The 16,095-nt window shown below is 37.5% G+C and overlaps 1 protein-coding gene across 3 annotated transcripts in view; it reads left to right on the top strand.

Annotated features, from left to right (window-relative positions):
- VPS41 (VPS41 subunit of HOPS complex) overlaps positions 1 to 16,095 on the top strand; it is a 107,365-nt gene that overhangs the window by 62,301 nt on the left and 28,969 nt on the right. For all 3 annotated transcript variants that reach the window (XM_056334966.1, XM_056334965.1, XM_056334967.1), the window contains exons 10-14: positions 521 to 587; positions 8,805 to 8,902; positions 11,231 to 11,360; positions 13,078 to 13,193; positions 14,753 to 14,809. In XM_056334966.1, the coding sequence (XP_056190941.1) occupies positions 521 to 587; positions 8,805 to 8,902; positions 11,231 to 11,360; positions 13,078 to 13,193; positions 14,753 to 14,809 (468 nt within the window). The remainder of the gene's footprint in view (positions 1 to 520; positions 588 to 8,804; positions 8,903 to 11,230; positions 11,361 to 13,077; positions 13,194 to 14,752; positions 14,810 to 16,095) is intronic.

The raw sequence follows: 16,095 nt of genomic DNA, 5'->3' as shown, positions 1-16,095 counted from the left end.
GCTTTTTGAGCATTAAACTTAAGAGTTTTACAAATGAGGAGGTTTGTCGTAAGTTTGGCATCTGTCTTCCCCCTTGTATTGTGCGTGCTTCACGGCATTTGGGTATTTGCATTCCTGTATATGTACATACTTCACTCCTGCTACCAGGAATTGCAATAGCATATTCTTACTGAAATTGTAAGGTAATGTGGCACAAAGTATGAGAAGATAGCAAAACCAAACCCACATATATGCTACTATGAAGAAATCATAGTGGATAAATATTTTCAGGTTTCTCATGTGGTCCATCTTCCTTCTCCTCTGCCAGCATATTTATAAGACTGCAGAGTACAGCTACAACTTTCCTGTCTGGTTTTCTTCTTCAGCAATGCATTGTCACTGTTTTACAGCCTGTGTTTTCAAAATACAGAAATGCATGCCCAAAAATTCCCACAGACTCCTTTTCTTATTGAGGTAAAGTTAGTATCATTTTAGGAATTACAGTTTGGTCATCATAATGATCCAGATCTCTGTTTCCTAGATTTGCTCAGTAAAAGAACGGCATGCCAGTGAAATGCGTGACCTTCCAAACCGCTATGTGGAAATAGGTATGATTGTACAAATGTGCTCATTTTCAAAATTATATAAACTTTAAAGGTCTGTTTTCACATTCTAGCCTGAAAAAGCTATTACACTTCAGAGGCAACATTTAGTCATAACGTAAATGTCCCCTCATTTTCAGTTGATGAGGTTGTCATAATGTCCGCCTGCATAGTTCAGCTTTTTTTTTTTTTTGTATTTTTAAAGAGTCTTAAATTTGGTGCTCATCTAAAATCAACAGTGGATGTCTTAACTTTCCCTTCACACAGATTCCTACAGAGAACTTGGTTTTTCATCTTTGTTAAGTGATGATCAGTGTAGTAGCAAGGAGAAAATAGAAGCTGCTTTATTTGATTGACAACACTGCTCATAACTTCTTTTTTTAACATCTCTTTGGTACAGTGCTAGAAAATTGATTTGAATTTCTTTTTGTTGCCATTTTTGCTTCTGGATTTTATGTTGTCCTTTGCTTTCTTATTTATCTGGCTTAGGTGATGTGAATAAATTCTATAACTGCTAATACATGGAAAAGTCTTGACAAAATGTGTGTATTAAATAGTGTGTAAAGTGGAATTCAAAGGAAGTTTGGAGGGGAAGAGGAGATGAAAATGAAAAGTCACAGCTGTCCCCAGAAGAAGCTTCTGGGGAAAGGAAATACCTCTGAAGAGGTGGTGTGGGGAAGATAAACAGGCCCTCTGAGCCTCTTAAGACTGCAGTGTACAACAGTTTGTAAACTTTGGTGCTACCTTGTCTTGACTGTAATGACATGAGATTGTAGACAAGAGTGTTCAAGCAAGATCCTGACTCATGCCAAATTGGAATGGTGCGTGGCGTAGGTGCATACTCTGTTTTCTGATTTTAGGAAAGAACTGTTTTATAATAGCTTCTGAAAATTAGCTACAAGACTTGTTAAACTCTGCAGGAACTCTGGACACTGGGAGATGGTGGCATGCCTGACAATTAACTGAGACCTGAAAGCTATTTGTTGTTTAAGATTACAGAGTCCCAACAGAATACATAACTGTGGAATTCTAGGATATTTGAGAGAATTTTATCAAGGAGAAGTTCAGTCTTGACTTTTAGCCTTGGATCTTTTATATAATCTTTTCTGTACCCGAAAGTAGCTTCCAGAAAATAATTAAATGGTGTTATTTGCATAGTGACAAGTGAACAAGAAGAGGCAACTTCTACTTTGACTGTAATGTGTCTACGTGGAGAGAGCTAGTCTTACATGTCTATTGGAACTTCATTTAAAAAAACCCGAAAAGCTCTCATTAGACTGTTTAGGTGCAGACCTGAAGGTTGGAGATTTTTGCAGAAGTAACTTTTTCATCTTATACTTTTTAGCCTAAAATCTTCTCTGTGTTCTTGAGGACTGACATTTTTTCTCACTTAACCTGTTAACGATGTGCTTGAGACTTTTCTGTCTGGTTTCAGGTCAAAGCTCTGCCAAATGCTGTCAGCAGCACTCATTTGAACATGGGTATTAGGTTGGGAGGGAAAAAGAGAGAGACATTATTTGTTCAAGTCTCAATATAAATTACAATAGCTTTTGATGTAGTCACATAAAAGATCTTGAGAGCTGTGTGTCATGCCATAGCATCTATTTCAATTTTATTTCAACTTTACTTTTCAAAGGCATAGCTGGAAAGTCTGATATTACTACTGGGCAGACCAGCAACCAGTATAGTTTTTTTATGTATATATATATAGTATAGTATTTACAAGACCATTAATATTCTAAGTGGATGCATAAGCTGATACACTTTCATAATGTAAAGAATTTATACAAGGCAGGGTAGCTGAATATCCTTCAGACGTTTTGCCTCGTAACATCTTGGCAACACACTTATGAGAAATGAAACCTGTAAGACAGTAAAACTTTTGTCATGTTTAGTGGTGTGGGATTTTTGTTGTTGTTTTGTTGGGTTTTTATCCCCCGCCACCTGGTTTTACAGTTTTGCACCTGGAATGAAAACCAGAAGTGGAGCAGGAGACTTTATAGTTGCTTCTCTGCTCATTAGGGTAATACATACGAAGTCTAGGGTAATACAGTGTTTTCTCATGTCTCAGCAGTTTCATATTTATGCTCTTCTAGAGCCTGTCTGAGGGCCTCAAAGTTCCACAATAGTATCATAGTAAAATGTGAGGGCATTAGTCGATCGTTAATGTTTCTTCAGTGGTTTTGCAGCCCAGTGAATAAGGAAACAGAGTGTTTCCTGCATAGCAAGTTAGGTACGTGGGATCCTGTGCAGTGAGATCCTCCTTGTCTTCTGATTGTCTTGCCACATAGCTATACTTCCTCTGAGGCAGGAAATACATACAGTCTACCATGATGCCAAACCAGACAGCCCATAATATGGGTAAGTAACACCACTGAACTGTTCTAGCTGTTTTTACTTTAAAGAAGATCGTGCTCAGATTACCTGTAAGAGAAATTAGATGAATTATACAGGTCTCATGCACTGAGATCTGCATAGCATTGCTCATTTTATTTACATCTTTCAGTATATTAATGGTGCTTGCCTTCAGTAATCTTCTCCGTTGTCTCTGGTTATATGTTTCAGTTCGTTGCCTCCCTGGGTCTTCATTCAGTGTCGGAGATAAACTCCGGTGAAATGTTTCTATTTAGGTTTAAATGTATGTTAGCTGAGCAGATCCTATCAGTTTAGCTCTGTCAGCTACCGCTGTGAAGTCGTGTATTGATTAGAAAGTATTGGAATTGAGTTACAGGCTTAACATGGACTAAATGCTGTTGTGATCCTCCTTAAAGAGTGCTTGACCTCAGTGCTTGCTCCTGACACGCGTACGAAAGCTGTAATGCTGGACAGGGAACCCTTCCTCAACTCGAGCCCATGAGAAGGCTGATTGCTAAAGAACTAATTAGCACTTTGCAGTTAATAGAATGCCTTTTCGAAGCAGAACAGGGCATCTAGTCTTCGATGGTCTTGTCAAGTTGCTCGGGATTTTATGTACTTCTGTGGAGTAGTACTTTTATCTCTGCCTCAGTTACTCGGGTTGTTAATGGCAGTGGAAAATGGAGATTAACAGTGCAAGTCAGTAAAAGACTTGAAGTCTATTAGGGACTTCCTATTCAATATCTTTTAGCCCACATATTATCTGAGGAATCTCAGCTTAATTCCAGGTACTAACCAGCCAGCAGTGCCTCTTGAGAACTTGTCTCTCCTCTGCATTCCCTCATATTCCCCACAAAGTAGAGTTCTGGTTTAAAAATCACATTTGGTGGATATGCTTGTAATAACACATCTGTATGTTTTGTGAGACAATACTGTACAACTGCATGGCAAGTTGAATCACATATTTTTATCTGAAAAAAAAATGATGGGAATATTTATTTTTTGCTTTGTGAAGTGAGATAGTGGGATCTACCATGCCAGCTTTTTTGTCTTTGTATAGAACGAACTTAAAGCTTAATTAGTGTATGTGGTGAGCAGGAAAGTAACTGTGACTAAATGTCATCAACTTTATATGCTGATTTATGCAAACATTTCATTGGAGCAAGTCTGCTACACTCCAAGAAGGAAATTGCCAAAAAAAAAAAAAAAGAAAAAAAGAAAGGAAAAAAAAAAAAAAGAAACCAAACACATTTATGTAACGGATTTCACCTAGACTTTTGCTCATTCTGTTTTGCCACAAGCTGAACCAATCATTTATAGATTTCTTGATAAAATTAGTCAAGACTATCCTAAATGTTTTTCCTGCTAGTTAACAGTTTCCTCAGTTCAATGTGTAATGGAAAAAAGAGTTTTTCAGAAAATTAACTTTGAAGCTGTGAAACATAAGCTCCTGACTTTCTAGTTGTCATCAAGATTCCATGGGATTTCCTTAAAGTTTGTGTGTGTCTGTAGCTAAACGGTTGTACAAGAGATTGCCACATTTCTAAAGATTATTTTTACTGCTATGTGAGATGGAATAGGGGTAAAATGATTTTGGCACCACAGTAGCACTCCTATTGCACACAACCTGACTGTAAGTAAAACAGCAAATTGTAACACTGCTTACAGTAGACAAAACATTTTTCTAGTTTAATAGAAAGAGTGGACCTCACCAGATGGAGGAGTACTGGTGTGATGAGGTAGTGGGATTTTCTCCTGATGTTTCCAATTAGTGTGATGCTACAATTGGTTTATTTTAGTAGCAAAACGCTTGCTCGTTTCTATTCTGTGCTGGTGGCAAGTAGTAAGGCAACAGCTTTCAGTGGCAGAGGCTTTAAGAGTTGTAAACCTAGGTGGGGTGTTTTTTGTTCAGTGATCATACTCAAGTAACAGTATAATTTTCATTGTCCTGCTTTGCTTTAATGAAAATGCTCATCTTTGCCCAGTAGCATTTGAAGTTATCTATAGAATGATTGACTAATGGTTGTTAAATTTTCTCTAAAGCTTTTCTGAACCTTCAACATTTGGACAAGAATAAATTTGAATATGACTTTTCCAAGCGTTTTGATTATAAATAAATAGTAGACAGTGTGAATTCCAAGTTTGGAAGCATTAGTTTTTGCTAATTATTGATGTATAGAACCCACCATTGATTTTAGTCTAACCCTACTGCTCTTCCTACTGATTTCAAGGAAAAAGTCCATTAAGATGCCGTCACAATATATACTTGATCAGGTAAATAGTTGATTGATTTCACAAACAGTAGTATGGATAGAACGTTTTCGGGGAGTTCTGAGGATATTCATGCCCAAATAAGGGACCTTCATGTGGGTTCATTTTCTGCTTCTCCCTAGAAGTTTACAGTTCCTTTTGAGTCACAGTTGACATTTCTTTAAAGGGGCACATCCTGCGCCTTCTGCTCAGGCTTCTGGTCCAGAGGTAGGTCTGCCCTGGAAATTTGAATATTTGAAGAATGTTGCAGAGTCTTATGGGGTGTAAAAACTATCTGTAAGGAAATACTTAAAGGCTGGGGCAGGTGTTTGTATATGAAGATTTTCAGAGAAAAATATGAATGTTAAAATAATAAGAGATCTGTGTTTTCTTCAAGGATTTTGTTGGATAGTACACCTAAAAGTAAGAATATTCTTTTATTTCAATAAAAATACACCATGTTTATATGTTTATGCTTTGTGATTTGCTTCTATGCATCTGAAGACAGCTGAAGTGATCCTTATGGGACCTTTTCTGGTCCTCTAGCTGGAACTGGATGCACATACTGTGGAAAAAAGAAATAATCTTATATTTTGTATCAATGCAGCTGTATGCAAAGGGGCATAGCTAATCAAAACATGCAGGGTTTTTTTTCTATTTTGTTTTGCATAAATAACCTAGCTCGGTAAAAGCATTGGTGGTGGAGATAGCATCTTGAAAACACTTAAGGGTAGGCTGTACTGCAGTCTACAGCAATGACTGCAAATTTTGCAGATGTGCCTGAAGTACATGGTTAAAAGGTAATTTGGGAATGCATAGAGGTATCACCCTAGCAGCCAACAGTGCACCAGAGTTCTGGGTAAGATGAGCCAGTTCACGGTGCTTTGTGGCTCTGCTGCTCTTGCTATATGAGTGGGCCACCTAAAAATTACCTTGTGTGTTGGCTTTTACATTTTTTTGTATATTGTGTCATATGGAATTAAAACAAACAAAAAATCCTTCTTTTTCTTAAGTGAATGTTAACACTTTCTTAACACATGTTAAGTTTCATGTTAATTCTCAGTGAATTTCACGCTGTAAATCTGCAGTGGAAAAACAGGGGATGTTTTCTGAGATCTGGTTAAACGAAATAGGACGACTTTTAGGTTAAACGAAATAGGACGACTTTTAGTTTCAGTCCGCCGCATGTGTGTGTATCTTTAAATTCTGGATAAAATTGCTTTATAGAGTTTGGATAAATAATGTAGCATTTTTTTTATTTATTTATTTCTGTTGTGTGGTGTATTTCATACATTTTGTTTAATGAACAACAAAAAAAAATTACAGGTTTCTTCTTTTTGCTTCCTGGTAATTGGTTTGACAGCTGTACATAGATGCTGAACATAGAGTAGATCCACTGTCAGCATATCTTCCACCTTCTCTTATGACAGGCATAAACATGTATGACACATGGCCATACCTCGGTCATTCCCATTTACTTCAATACTGTTTTAATTGTTTTGCATCCTTTGCAAATTACCAGAATTTCTGCAGTGCCTCTATGTTGGATTTTTTTCCCCCTTGATCACAACGAAGTGTCCAGAGAGTAAATCAAATTAAACTATTAGCGTTCTGTGCAGCTATAACTTCTATAATTTTTTTCGGTAAGACACTTTTGATTAGCTGCATCAAAGGTTTTTATCAGGTCAGGAAGCGCTGTCTATGCCGGCTATTCTTTGTTCAAGGCTGTAGCAGCAGAGCTAGAGCATTGTGTTTCAAGAAGACCTCTTGAGGAGAATGAACTGAGAGAAAGCTGAAAGTGAAACAAAGGAAACTAAAATCTATTTAAAAATGAAACTTGAAATGATGACATTTGTTTGTTTGTTTTTGTCTCTCAGAACAGAACTATTGCTTGATCCTAACTACACCATTATGTGGACATTACATACATCTTAACTGGCAAAGAAACTTAAGTTCCAGTGAAAAGCAAAGAAACACACATGGTTTTTTAAAACTGACCCCACAATCTTTATAAATGTACTATTAACCACGCTGTTTTCCTCTCCAAATTCAAACCGTGTTACATCTGCCATTAAGAGCCTTCTCTTGTCACTTTTTAAAGCTGCAAGTTTCTTTGCTTGTTCTTTTAGCCAGCATTATGAGTTTGACTGTTTTTCCTTCTCCATGTTTTCCCTACTGCCTTTCATATTCTTTTAAAATGTCAAATACTAAATTTTAAACTGGGAATAAGATACATTATGTAGATGCCTGATGTGGTTTGTTTAAAATCATCACTCAGAGCAACATGAGACACGGTCAATGTAATCTCATCAGTCTTATAGGCTGGAACAAAATAATTATGTACAGGATTACAAATGTGAACCTATTCTCTCCTAGAATAGATTGAGTGCTCTACCCTTGTGTTGTGCTTTGGTCCCCCAGTGATGTGAAAGTGTCAGCAGCCATTAAGAGAAAAACAGTGTTTGCTTATTCATTGAGAGACAGGTGTCAAATCTGTACTTTACTTGACAGTATTTTTTCTCTTTTAGCAGGAGGACGATTATTTTTCCTGTCTTCCTTATTACCTTAGCTAAATAAAATTAGCTTTGGTTTTAGTGTCGTTATGCTGCATTTTCTGTTTGCTTTGCTAAAATGACTAGTAACTATTTTAGTAAACAGTAGATATTACTAATGTAGTGTTTTAAGCAGTAAGCAAGGAATGACTCTTCGGTTGGTTGGTTGTTTTTTTGGGGGTTTTTTGGGTTTTTTTCCCCTACTTATGCTTAGATTCTCCTAAACCCATGTTTTGGGAGAAAGTGATTATGTGTCTGGGATTTTTTGTAAATCTTATAGGTACAAGTTTTTTCTAATGTAAGTGTTCAGATGATTCCTGCTTTTGGCCTCATGAGACAGGAGCCCATGACAAGAACTGTAAAACGCAACAAAATGAAACTAAAGGTATTTCTCTGGCAGAGGTCTGCTTTTAATGAACCTTTTTGTAAATACAGTTCAGCTCTATTTTTCTTTTTGTTTCTCAAAATAGTCATCACATAACTGTCTTGATTTGAAGACCGATTTTATGAAATAACATTTTCAGTTTTATGAACAAGAAAAGGGACTATTTAACTGTATGTTTCTTTGTAATAAGGGTATCTGTAAATCTTCCTGTGATGTTTAAAGTGATGATAAATAATGATCTTTGTGTTTTCATACATCATACCAATAGAAGTAGCAAGTGTGATTCTATTACGGCCACATGAACCAGCTGCAAATATGCAAACCAATGAATAAAACCTATTTTATTGAGTTTGGGTTTGGTTTTGCTTCCTTGTTTTTTTCAATGTGATTACTGAAAATCAGGCGAATCGTTCATTTCAGATGCTTCATCTCTAGCATGTCCTGGAGCACAAACATTTCTTCTTGCAAGCTTTAATGGAATTTAGTCTGTTAAATGCAGTTTTTCATCATGCTAATCCAACTGGGAAGTCTGTAGGTTTGTTGTATGTGTTCAGTCTTCATTTCTCTGAAGTGCTACTGCATACTGTTGGTTGCTGCTGAAAATCAGTTGCGTGTTTTTCTTAGGGAGCAGTTGATACACATTCATTTATTTAACAGCCTGTTGTCTTTCTTGTATTTCAGTTTTCCAGTTTGACACTGAATTCTATATCAGTGGACTTGCACCTCTCTGCGACCAGCTTGTTATACTTTCATATGTGAAGGAGATTTCTGAAAAAACGGTAATTGTTTCTATGTTAGATTTCTTCATAGAGTTGGGCCTTAAACAGTCATGCAGATCTGATTATTGTAGCTTGCTGGTAGCAAACAGTGTTTGAAACTTGTTTGACCTGTAAAATAAGGTTGGTGGAGGTGATGTAGAAGATTAGTGTACGTACTTTTCAGAAATCCTATCTGGGTTCCTTTCTTTCCTGCAGAAGGCAGAGAAGGTCTCCCGATAGTCCTGCTCTCTCCTTTGTCTCCCCACCACCACCCTGTTTTTCTCCTTTTCTCTCTTTCTTTCTGCTATTTCTGCACCAGAAGAAATGAAGACTCTTTTCTAGCTGTAAGAGGGCTTTGCTGACACTGCATCTTAGAAGAAATCAGAGTAATGAAGTTGATCAACTCAAGCAGTAGGAGTCACCCTGGTGGGGTGGGATACATGACTGCGAGCCAGTGACGTCGTCGTCTCCCTTTCTTCTGAGACCTTTAGTCATGCACACCGACGTGTGTAGAAATTAGAATTCATGTCAGCTGTTTTTACTGCGTGCGGGCGAGTGCCGTGTCTGTCTCCAACATGTATTTCATATTGACAAATAAAAGGTGAGGCAGTGGAGGAAACCCTTGAAGTTGTGGTGTGAGAGTGGCAGATGCTCTTGATCATCTCTTTGATAGTACGTCCGAGTTAGACAACCATCACCATAGTAACCTTAAGGGTGCACAAGTTGCTAGGCAATGAAACGCTGTAGGTTCAAACAAATGCTTGTGCCTGCTGAAATCAATAGGGTTAGCTTTTAGCTCTGCTGCAGGATGTCAGAGTATTGTTTCTTTATTTAAATTAAGGAGAAAAATAATGTCACAGCAGTGTTTCCCAAGAGAGCCGGTTCAGTAGTCTGCTAGGGCAGGAGAGTCAGTGAAAGAAAAGGAGGCAAACAAACAGGATAAAGAAAGGGGAGGAAAAGGGGGGTTGAAATGCTAGGGAGCAAGGAAATTGGGAAGCCACTGCTAATGAAGTAGCAGCATGGGAAAGGAGCTAGTGTAAAGGAGGTGGTGACTGACAAAGGTTAAAGTCATTCTAACTGCTTCAGGAAGGAAAAATGAGAATTTCAGGTGATATAATAGTAAGAGAACATAAGAAAAAGGGGGGTTTTATGTATTTGCTTTTCATTAGCCTTTCAAACAAACTCTGAATGATGGACTTCAATAACATCTCAGTCCTCTGGGTAATTCTAGCAAGGGAACGGAAGTACTGTCCTCCCCGACACCATCTCTGTGCCCTGGTGTGGTGAGAAACCCCTCTGTTAGTGCCTTGGCTCCGTGGAGCCCAAGCTTGCAGCAGAAGTGCTGCTTGCTGCAAATGCTGTTGGGTTGTGAGGAACACTCTTCTTCCTATGCTTGATTTTATAGCTTTCAAACAAAAGCTTCCTAATTGTTACAAATCTGATCAGAGTTGAACTCATGACTTGCTTTGATTATTATTTTTCTGTTTCCACCACCACCACCCCCGACTTGCACTGGAACAGTTAATTTAACAAAAGACCTAAGCAGTGCTGTGGCTGAATGTGTAGGCTAGAGCTGTGTAAATCTACTTTTGATGTCTCCTTGCTCTTTCATTCTGTATTTTGTTACAATGCACAAGCCAGAAGTAAAAAATAATGAATTGTCTTGGACCCTGACTTAATTAAAAATACAGCTAGTTGAAGACAGCAGTTTCCCTTGGATAGAAGATGAAAATCCATGATGTCGTCTTAACATAACCACCTATGTTGCACTTGAATGCTCATGTTACTCTAAGATCATCAGCACAGCAAGAGGTTTAGATTATTCTCAGTTTAATTTTTTCCCTACTGCTGCTGACGCTTAAAAGTGCAAAGTTGAACACTAGCTACAAAAAAGCCAGGTTCATCTTGGTACCAGAATATTGTTGATTCATAGAGCAATGTCCTTCAGGGCCTGAGCCCAACTTTGGATGTTAAATTGTTCTGTTGTGTGTTGGATGCAATGGTTTATGATCATCTGTGATAGCTGTGACCAAGAGCAGAAAAATAGTGAGCAAACTCAGGGGAAGAGTTAGACCTGTGTCTTGTCTAAACTTCCTTCTCTGCACTGATCTGTTCAAATTCAACAAGCCAAGGGTAGGAATAACTTTGTGTTTCAGTTGCAATTACAGCTACTTTGTGGAGCACAACTTCTCAACTTGTGTGGTTCACAACTGAGTACCCAGTGCAAAGTACTGGACCTTTGGGAATATTTGCAGCTGTTGAATTTCAGCATTGTTTGTAGATGACCACCAGTTGGCATTGCTAAGGTAAATTGTGTAGGATGCAACGAAGATGTTTGTGCTTTTCTAGGAAGTGGAGTGTTGTGCAAGGCCTAGACTGGATATTGTACAGCCTCTACCTGAGTCCTGTGAAGAGATCTCTTCTGATGCACTAACAGTACGAGGATTTCAGGAAAATGAATGTAGAGATTATCATTTAGGTAGGTGTTATTAATACTGTTTTGTTTTATTTTCATAACTTGGTTAAAAAAAATTGATTTGGGAGGACTCAGCCTCCTTTTTTGTTTTTATGGCATCTCTTTGAGTAACTGTCAAGAACTGCTTATGACACTGAAGTGTGAGGTGAAAGTCCACAAGAACCAGTTACATGAAAGAAAACAAATTGCATATTTAAACATCATGATTTGTAATGCCATCTATTACGTCAGATGTACTGGGGAAGGCAGAATGTAACGTCCAGTATTGTGGAAGGTCATATCTTTGATGGAGATGCATTCAACATGTGATCCATAGGAGCTGTTATGTCTCTTCGGATGCAGAGGGCTTCAGGAATAGTGAAATGAGTGGTACAGTGTCTGGAAAAGCTGCTTTAGTGACAAAAATGGTGTAAATGTCATTTCAACAGCAAGATGCACCTGGATCAACTTAAAAGGGCCACACTGACATTTAGCTTCCCAGTACTGACAAAGCTGTCAGCATATAACAGACCCCAGAATGGTAAGCTATAGTGAATAAAAACTGGAGTTTGGCAAGTTAGGCCTAGAAGATAGGTTTAATTATGTAACAGGCAAGGAGATTAAGCCCTGGGACAGTATATACCAGAGTCTTTTAAATAAGATGAGATAGTTTTCTGATATATGTGTAGTAGTTAGGAAAGATGCATGGCAAAGCTGATGAAGAATTCCTTGGTGAAGATTATATAGCCTGTGTTAAACAGAAACATTCCTTCTGGCTTTTAAAATCCATTAATCTGATTTTTAAGCATCTTCTCTGGCAGCATGCTTCAAATCATAGACTTGGCAGGCCTCTTTGTGTACATCAATGCCCTTAAGCCACTAGAAATACAGTATATCTCCTCCTGATCTCCAAAACATCTCTACTGCATCTATCAGTGGAATTGGGATTTCTTTATACCTGTCCTTAAGCAGAACATTGAAGTCCACAGTTGTACTTTCATGCTTAATGAATATTCTAGTTAATCTGACAAATCTAAATTTTTGATGGCTTTAAAACAAGCATTATTTTGTGAATTGTTCCGCAGTTCAGGAGTGTGTTTGTATGTGTGTATAGATACAGATAAAAAGTGGGGATTGGTTTTCTTTCCTGTACGTACAAAATATTGATGGTGTTTTTTCATATGTTCTGTGGAAATAATAACTACTCTGAACAGTCATCTTCTGTGTTTGATTTTTACCTTTAAGTACATTTTTACTTCGAGCTTACTCAAAAATAAAAGCTTATGCTATAAGCAAATGCATTATACATATAACCTTAACTTATAGCATTGCAAATGCATTGCTGTAATGATGTGCTGTGTCCCCAGGGGTTATGGCATCTATCATTTATGCTTTTGATGGCCTTGACCTTGATGGGGAGGATAAGTTTATTGCAGGCTATGTAGTGTAATAGTCCTCTAAAAGTATAATAATGTGTTCTAAACCATCATAAAGTTTACACATAGTGGATGAATCAGAATTTGCAATAAGCTGTAGTGATTTTTTTTTTAAGATATTTTGCCATTTAAACCAGTTTTAATTTATTGGAAAATACAGCTTCGCAAACAGGCATGTTTTGCAGGAGTAGCCTTGCTGTCTTCCTTGCGTCTCCTGTTTTTAAATTCCCCTCAAGGGTGTACTAAAAAGCAGGGCTTTACTTAAGGAAAAAAAAATAATAATAAAACTGTGTATGCATTTGCAGAGTATTCGGAAGGTGAATCACTTTTTTATATCATCAGCCCAAGAGATGTGGTTGTGGCTAAAGAGCGGGACCAAGATGACCACATTGACTGGCTTCTTGAAAAGAAGAAATACGAAGTAATTTTTACAACATTCTTTCCTTCAGGCTTTCCTGGTTTGGAAATTGAGTGGGATGATAAACTTTGCTAGGTCATTTGGAACAGAAACTATCCAGTCCTACAGTCATTGACTAAATGCTTGTAAAAGGTGGGAGTTGACTATACACCTTTCCGTCTTTCTGGAGAGTTAGTCTTCCTACTGGAACAACTCATCTGATTTGCACCGAAGTGAGGCAGCTGAGTTAGATGCTGTGAATACTGCTCTCAGCATCAGATATGAAATGTATTAGCTGACACTGAAAATTATTAAAGCTGGGTTTTAGCTTTAAAGCAGCAGAACAGCTAACTAATGAGCTACATGGATATCTTTTTAGATCTGTCCTAACTAAAGAGGGAAAGGAAATGGATTTGGTGGGTGATAATAGGTTTTCCCCATTTTATATCACGTCTGCTATAGAATGAAAAGGTTGTGTTAGGGTACTGTGTCTTGCCTCACATTACTTACCTTTGGTGTTGAAGCCTTTGAAAGTAAAATAATATGGGCTCAAACTGGATGTAGGCATTGGTGCTGAAAGTAGCGTTACCCACAAAAAAGCAGAGCCAGTATTAAAAAACAAGCTCTATTGGAAAAAAGCAGCTCAGTATTTGGTTGCATAAATACTTGTGTGTTTAAACATGTGTATCTAAACACCTAAAATAATAATAATAAATTCTTGCAGACAATATGAACATGCACCCAGTGTTCTGGATTCTGATGTCCTGAAGTTAATGATTTAGAACACTTGTTATGATGCATAAAGTAACTTGCAAATTCTTATTTATGTGTTGTTTGTTAGATGCCCATTGTAAGGGGGGAAAAAAAAGTGGGAAGTTACCAGCACACAGTCCTTTTGTTAATGCAATCATGGTATTTCTCATGCAGATTTGTTTAAATCCTTGTGGATGCTTTTGCATCTGAATAGCAAACTCATATGATGAGTGCAGTTTTGCAGTTTATGTAAATCACAGCATTTGGTCCCTGAAGACTCCAGTAATTTGCAAGTGACAGCTGTGTGTGTGCCTTTATGAAAGCCATTCAAGGTAGTAGCTTGTGTGTTATGATGTATGTTCAAGGTTTCATTTTGTTTATAGAAGTGCCAGCTTTGTTTCTGTACATTTGAAAGAAGTAGTAGTAGGGCAAATGACACTTAAAATAGAAATCAGTCTGACTGGAGAAGACTTTGGGTCTTCCCCCACCCCTTTTCCTGATGATTTTTTTCACAGATTTTGGTAGTGAAGGATTCTCATTTGAAAATGATCCAATGCAATTCTATTGTCTGTTTCACTGTAATCTTGCGATTTGATCCTAATATAGTAAAGTGGAGTGAACCCAGATGGAAACAAAAGTAGTTTTCTCTTTGGTTGACTGCTTTTGTTTGAGTATGAATTCAAAGCTGTTCATCCAACCATGGCATTAAAAATTCTAGTGCTTCAAACACCCTGCTCTGAAAAATAGTTGATTTATGCAGTTCTAGAGCTTTCTGTATTGAAAGTTTGTGTATTTGGCTAGTATCTGTGTTTTCTACTTTTTGTATATAGGAAGCTTTGATGGCAGCTGAAATCAGTCAGAAAACCATAAAAAAGCATAAGATTCTGGTAAGTCTCAAATCTTCTATTCAAAACAAAATAATCTAATTTCTTTTAGAATGCTGTGAGATGCCATAAATAGATTCCCTGTTCTGTGTCGCACCAGACCATAGCTGTTAGGCATACTCCAACTAGCATTCGATTTCTTAGTTTCAGCTGCAGAACAGAAATGTTAGTACATGAAACACGAAAGGATTTGGATTTTATGAAGATGCTATTCACATTAAAAAGAAAATAATTCCACTTCTCTGAATGCTGGTGGGCTTTTTGTTTGCTTTAACTTTTATCTTAAACTTGCTTTTGTTTCAAGTAACACACAGTATTGTATTAGAGATTGGGTGGGGGGTGACACATTTCTCTTTGTTTCACCTTGTACGTGTGAGAGGGTTTTGGCTGGAGTTTTAAAGGTGCAATGGGAAGACCTTTATAAATGCTATTGAAATTCAGTTGCAGTTTCACATCTAGCTCTCATGTTGCTTGGCAGTACTTGTTATTTTACATAGTGAAGCTCCTTATCTCCTTTGTAGTTATTTCCCATGTCTATTGTCTCTTCATAAAGCAATGAAGGATATCTATGTTTAAGACAAAAGAGGGGCATAATGTAATAGTCATAAAAGCATCGCTAGTTTTAACATGCATTTTTTTATTTTGTTTAAATTGACCTTGGCGTGAGCGCATTGATGTTTCATTAATACTGCTGCTTCTTTAAATGGAAGTTTGTGTTTAAGTGCAGAGCGTTAGAAGATGTGTTTATTTTGTAGCCAGTTTACTGCTATAATACACACATTATATGTCAGTATGTCATAAACATGCTTTTCTTCTTGGGTAGTCCAGAAGTTGAATCAAGACCTAATGCCATGCCATCACCTATTACAGAGTTTGTATGATTTAGCTGCTCTGTGACCCTTGCAAAAGTTATAAAGAATTCTTAAAAGAGGTCCTGGCAATATGTTAGGAGGGAAGTAAAAAACCAAAAAAAACCCAAAACACAAAAACCCCATTTCTCTTGGTTTGCAGAAATTTGCTCTGCTATGATGAAATTCAGTGTGTGTATATACAAGCAGAGTTGTAGAGTGTTTGATCTGTAATGCAAAACCCATAGGCTGTGTTGAACGAAAAAATGCTGACATCAAACCCTAAGCAAAGGATTATCAGTTCAGGGATTTAAAACAACTCATGGTCTCACTGGCCAGCAGTGATCAGACCAATGATAGCACACTCGCATCACCTGACAAGTCTGGTGGTCTTGGGGATTTTTTTAGGTGGCAGTAATGATGGCTGCCCCCCTGCACCTC

The sequence above is a fragment of the Falco biarmicus genome, chromosome 4, assembly GCF_023638135.1.
Source record: "Falco biarmicus isolate bFalBia1 chromosome 4, bFalBia1.pri, whole genome shotgun sequence".
NCBI lineage: Eukaryota > Metazoa > Chordata > Aves > Falconiformes > Falconidae > Falco > Falco biarmicus.
The sequence above is the reverse complement of the archived record's forward strand: the minus strand, read 5'-3'. Positions and strand labels throughout refer to the sequence as shown.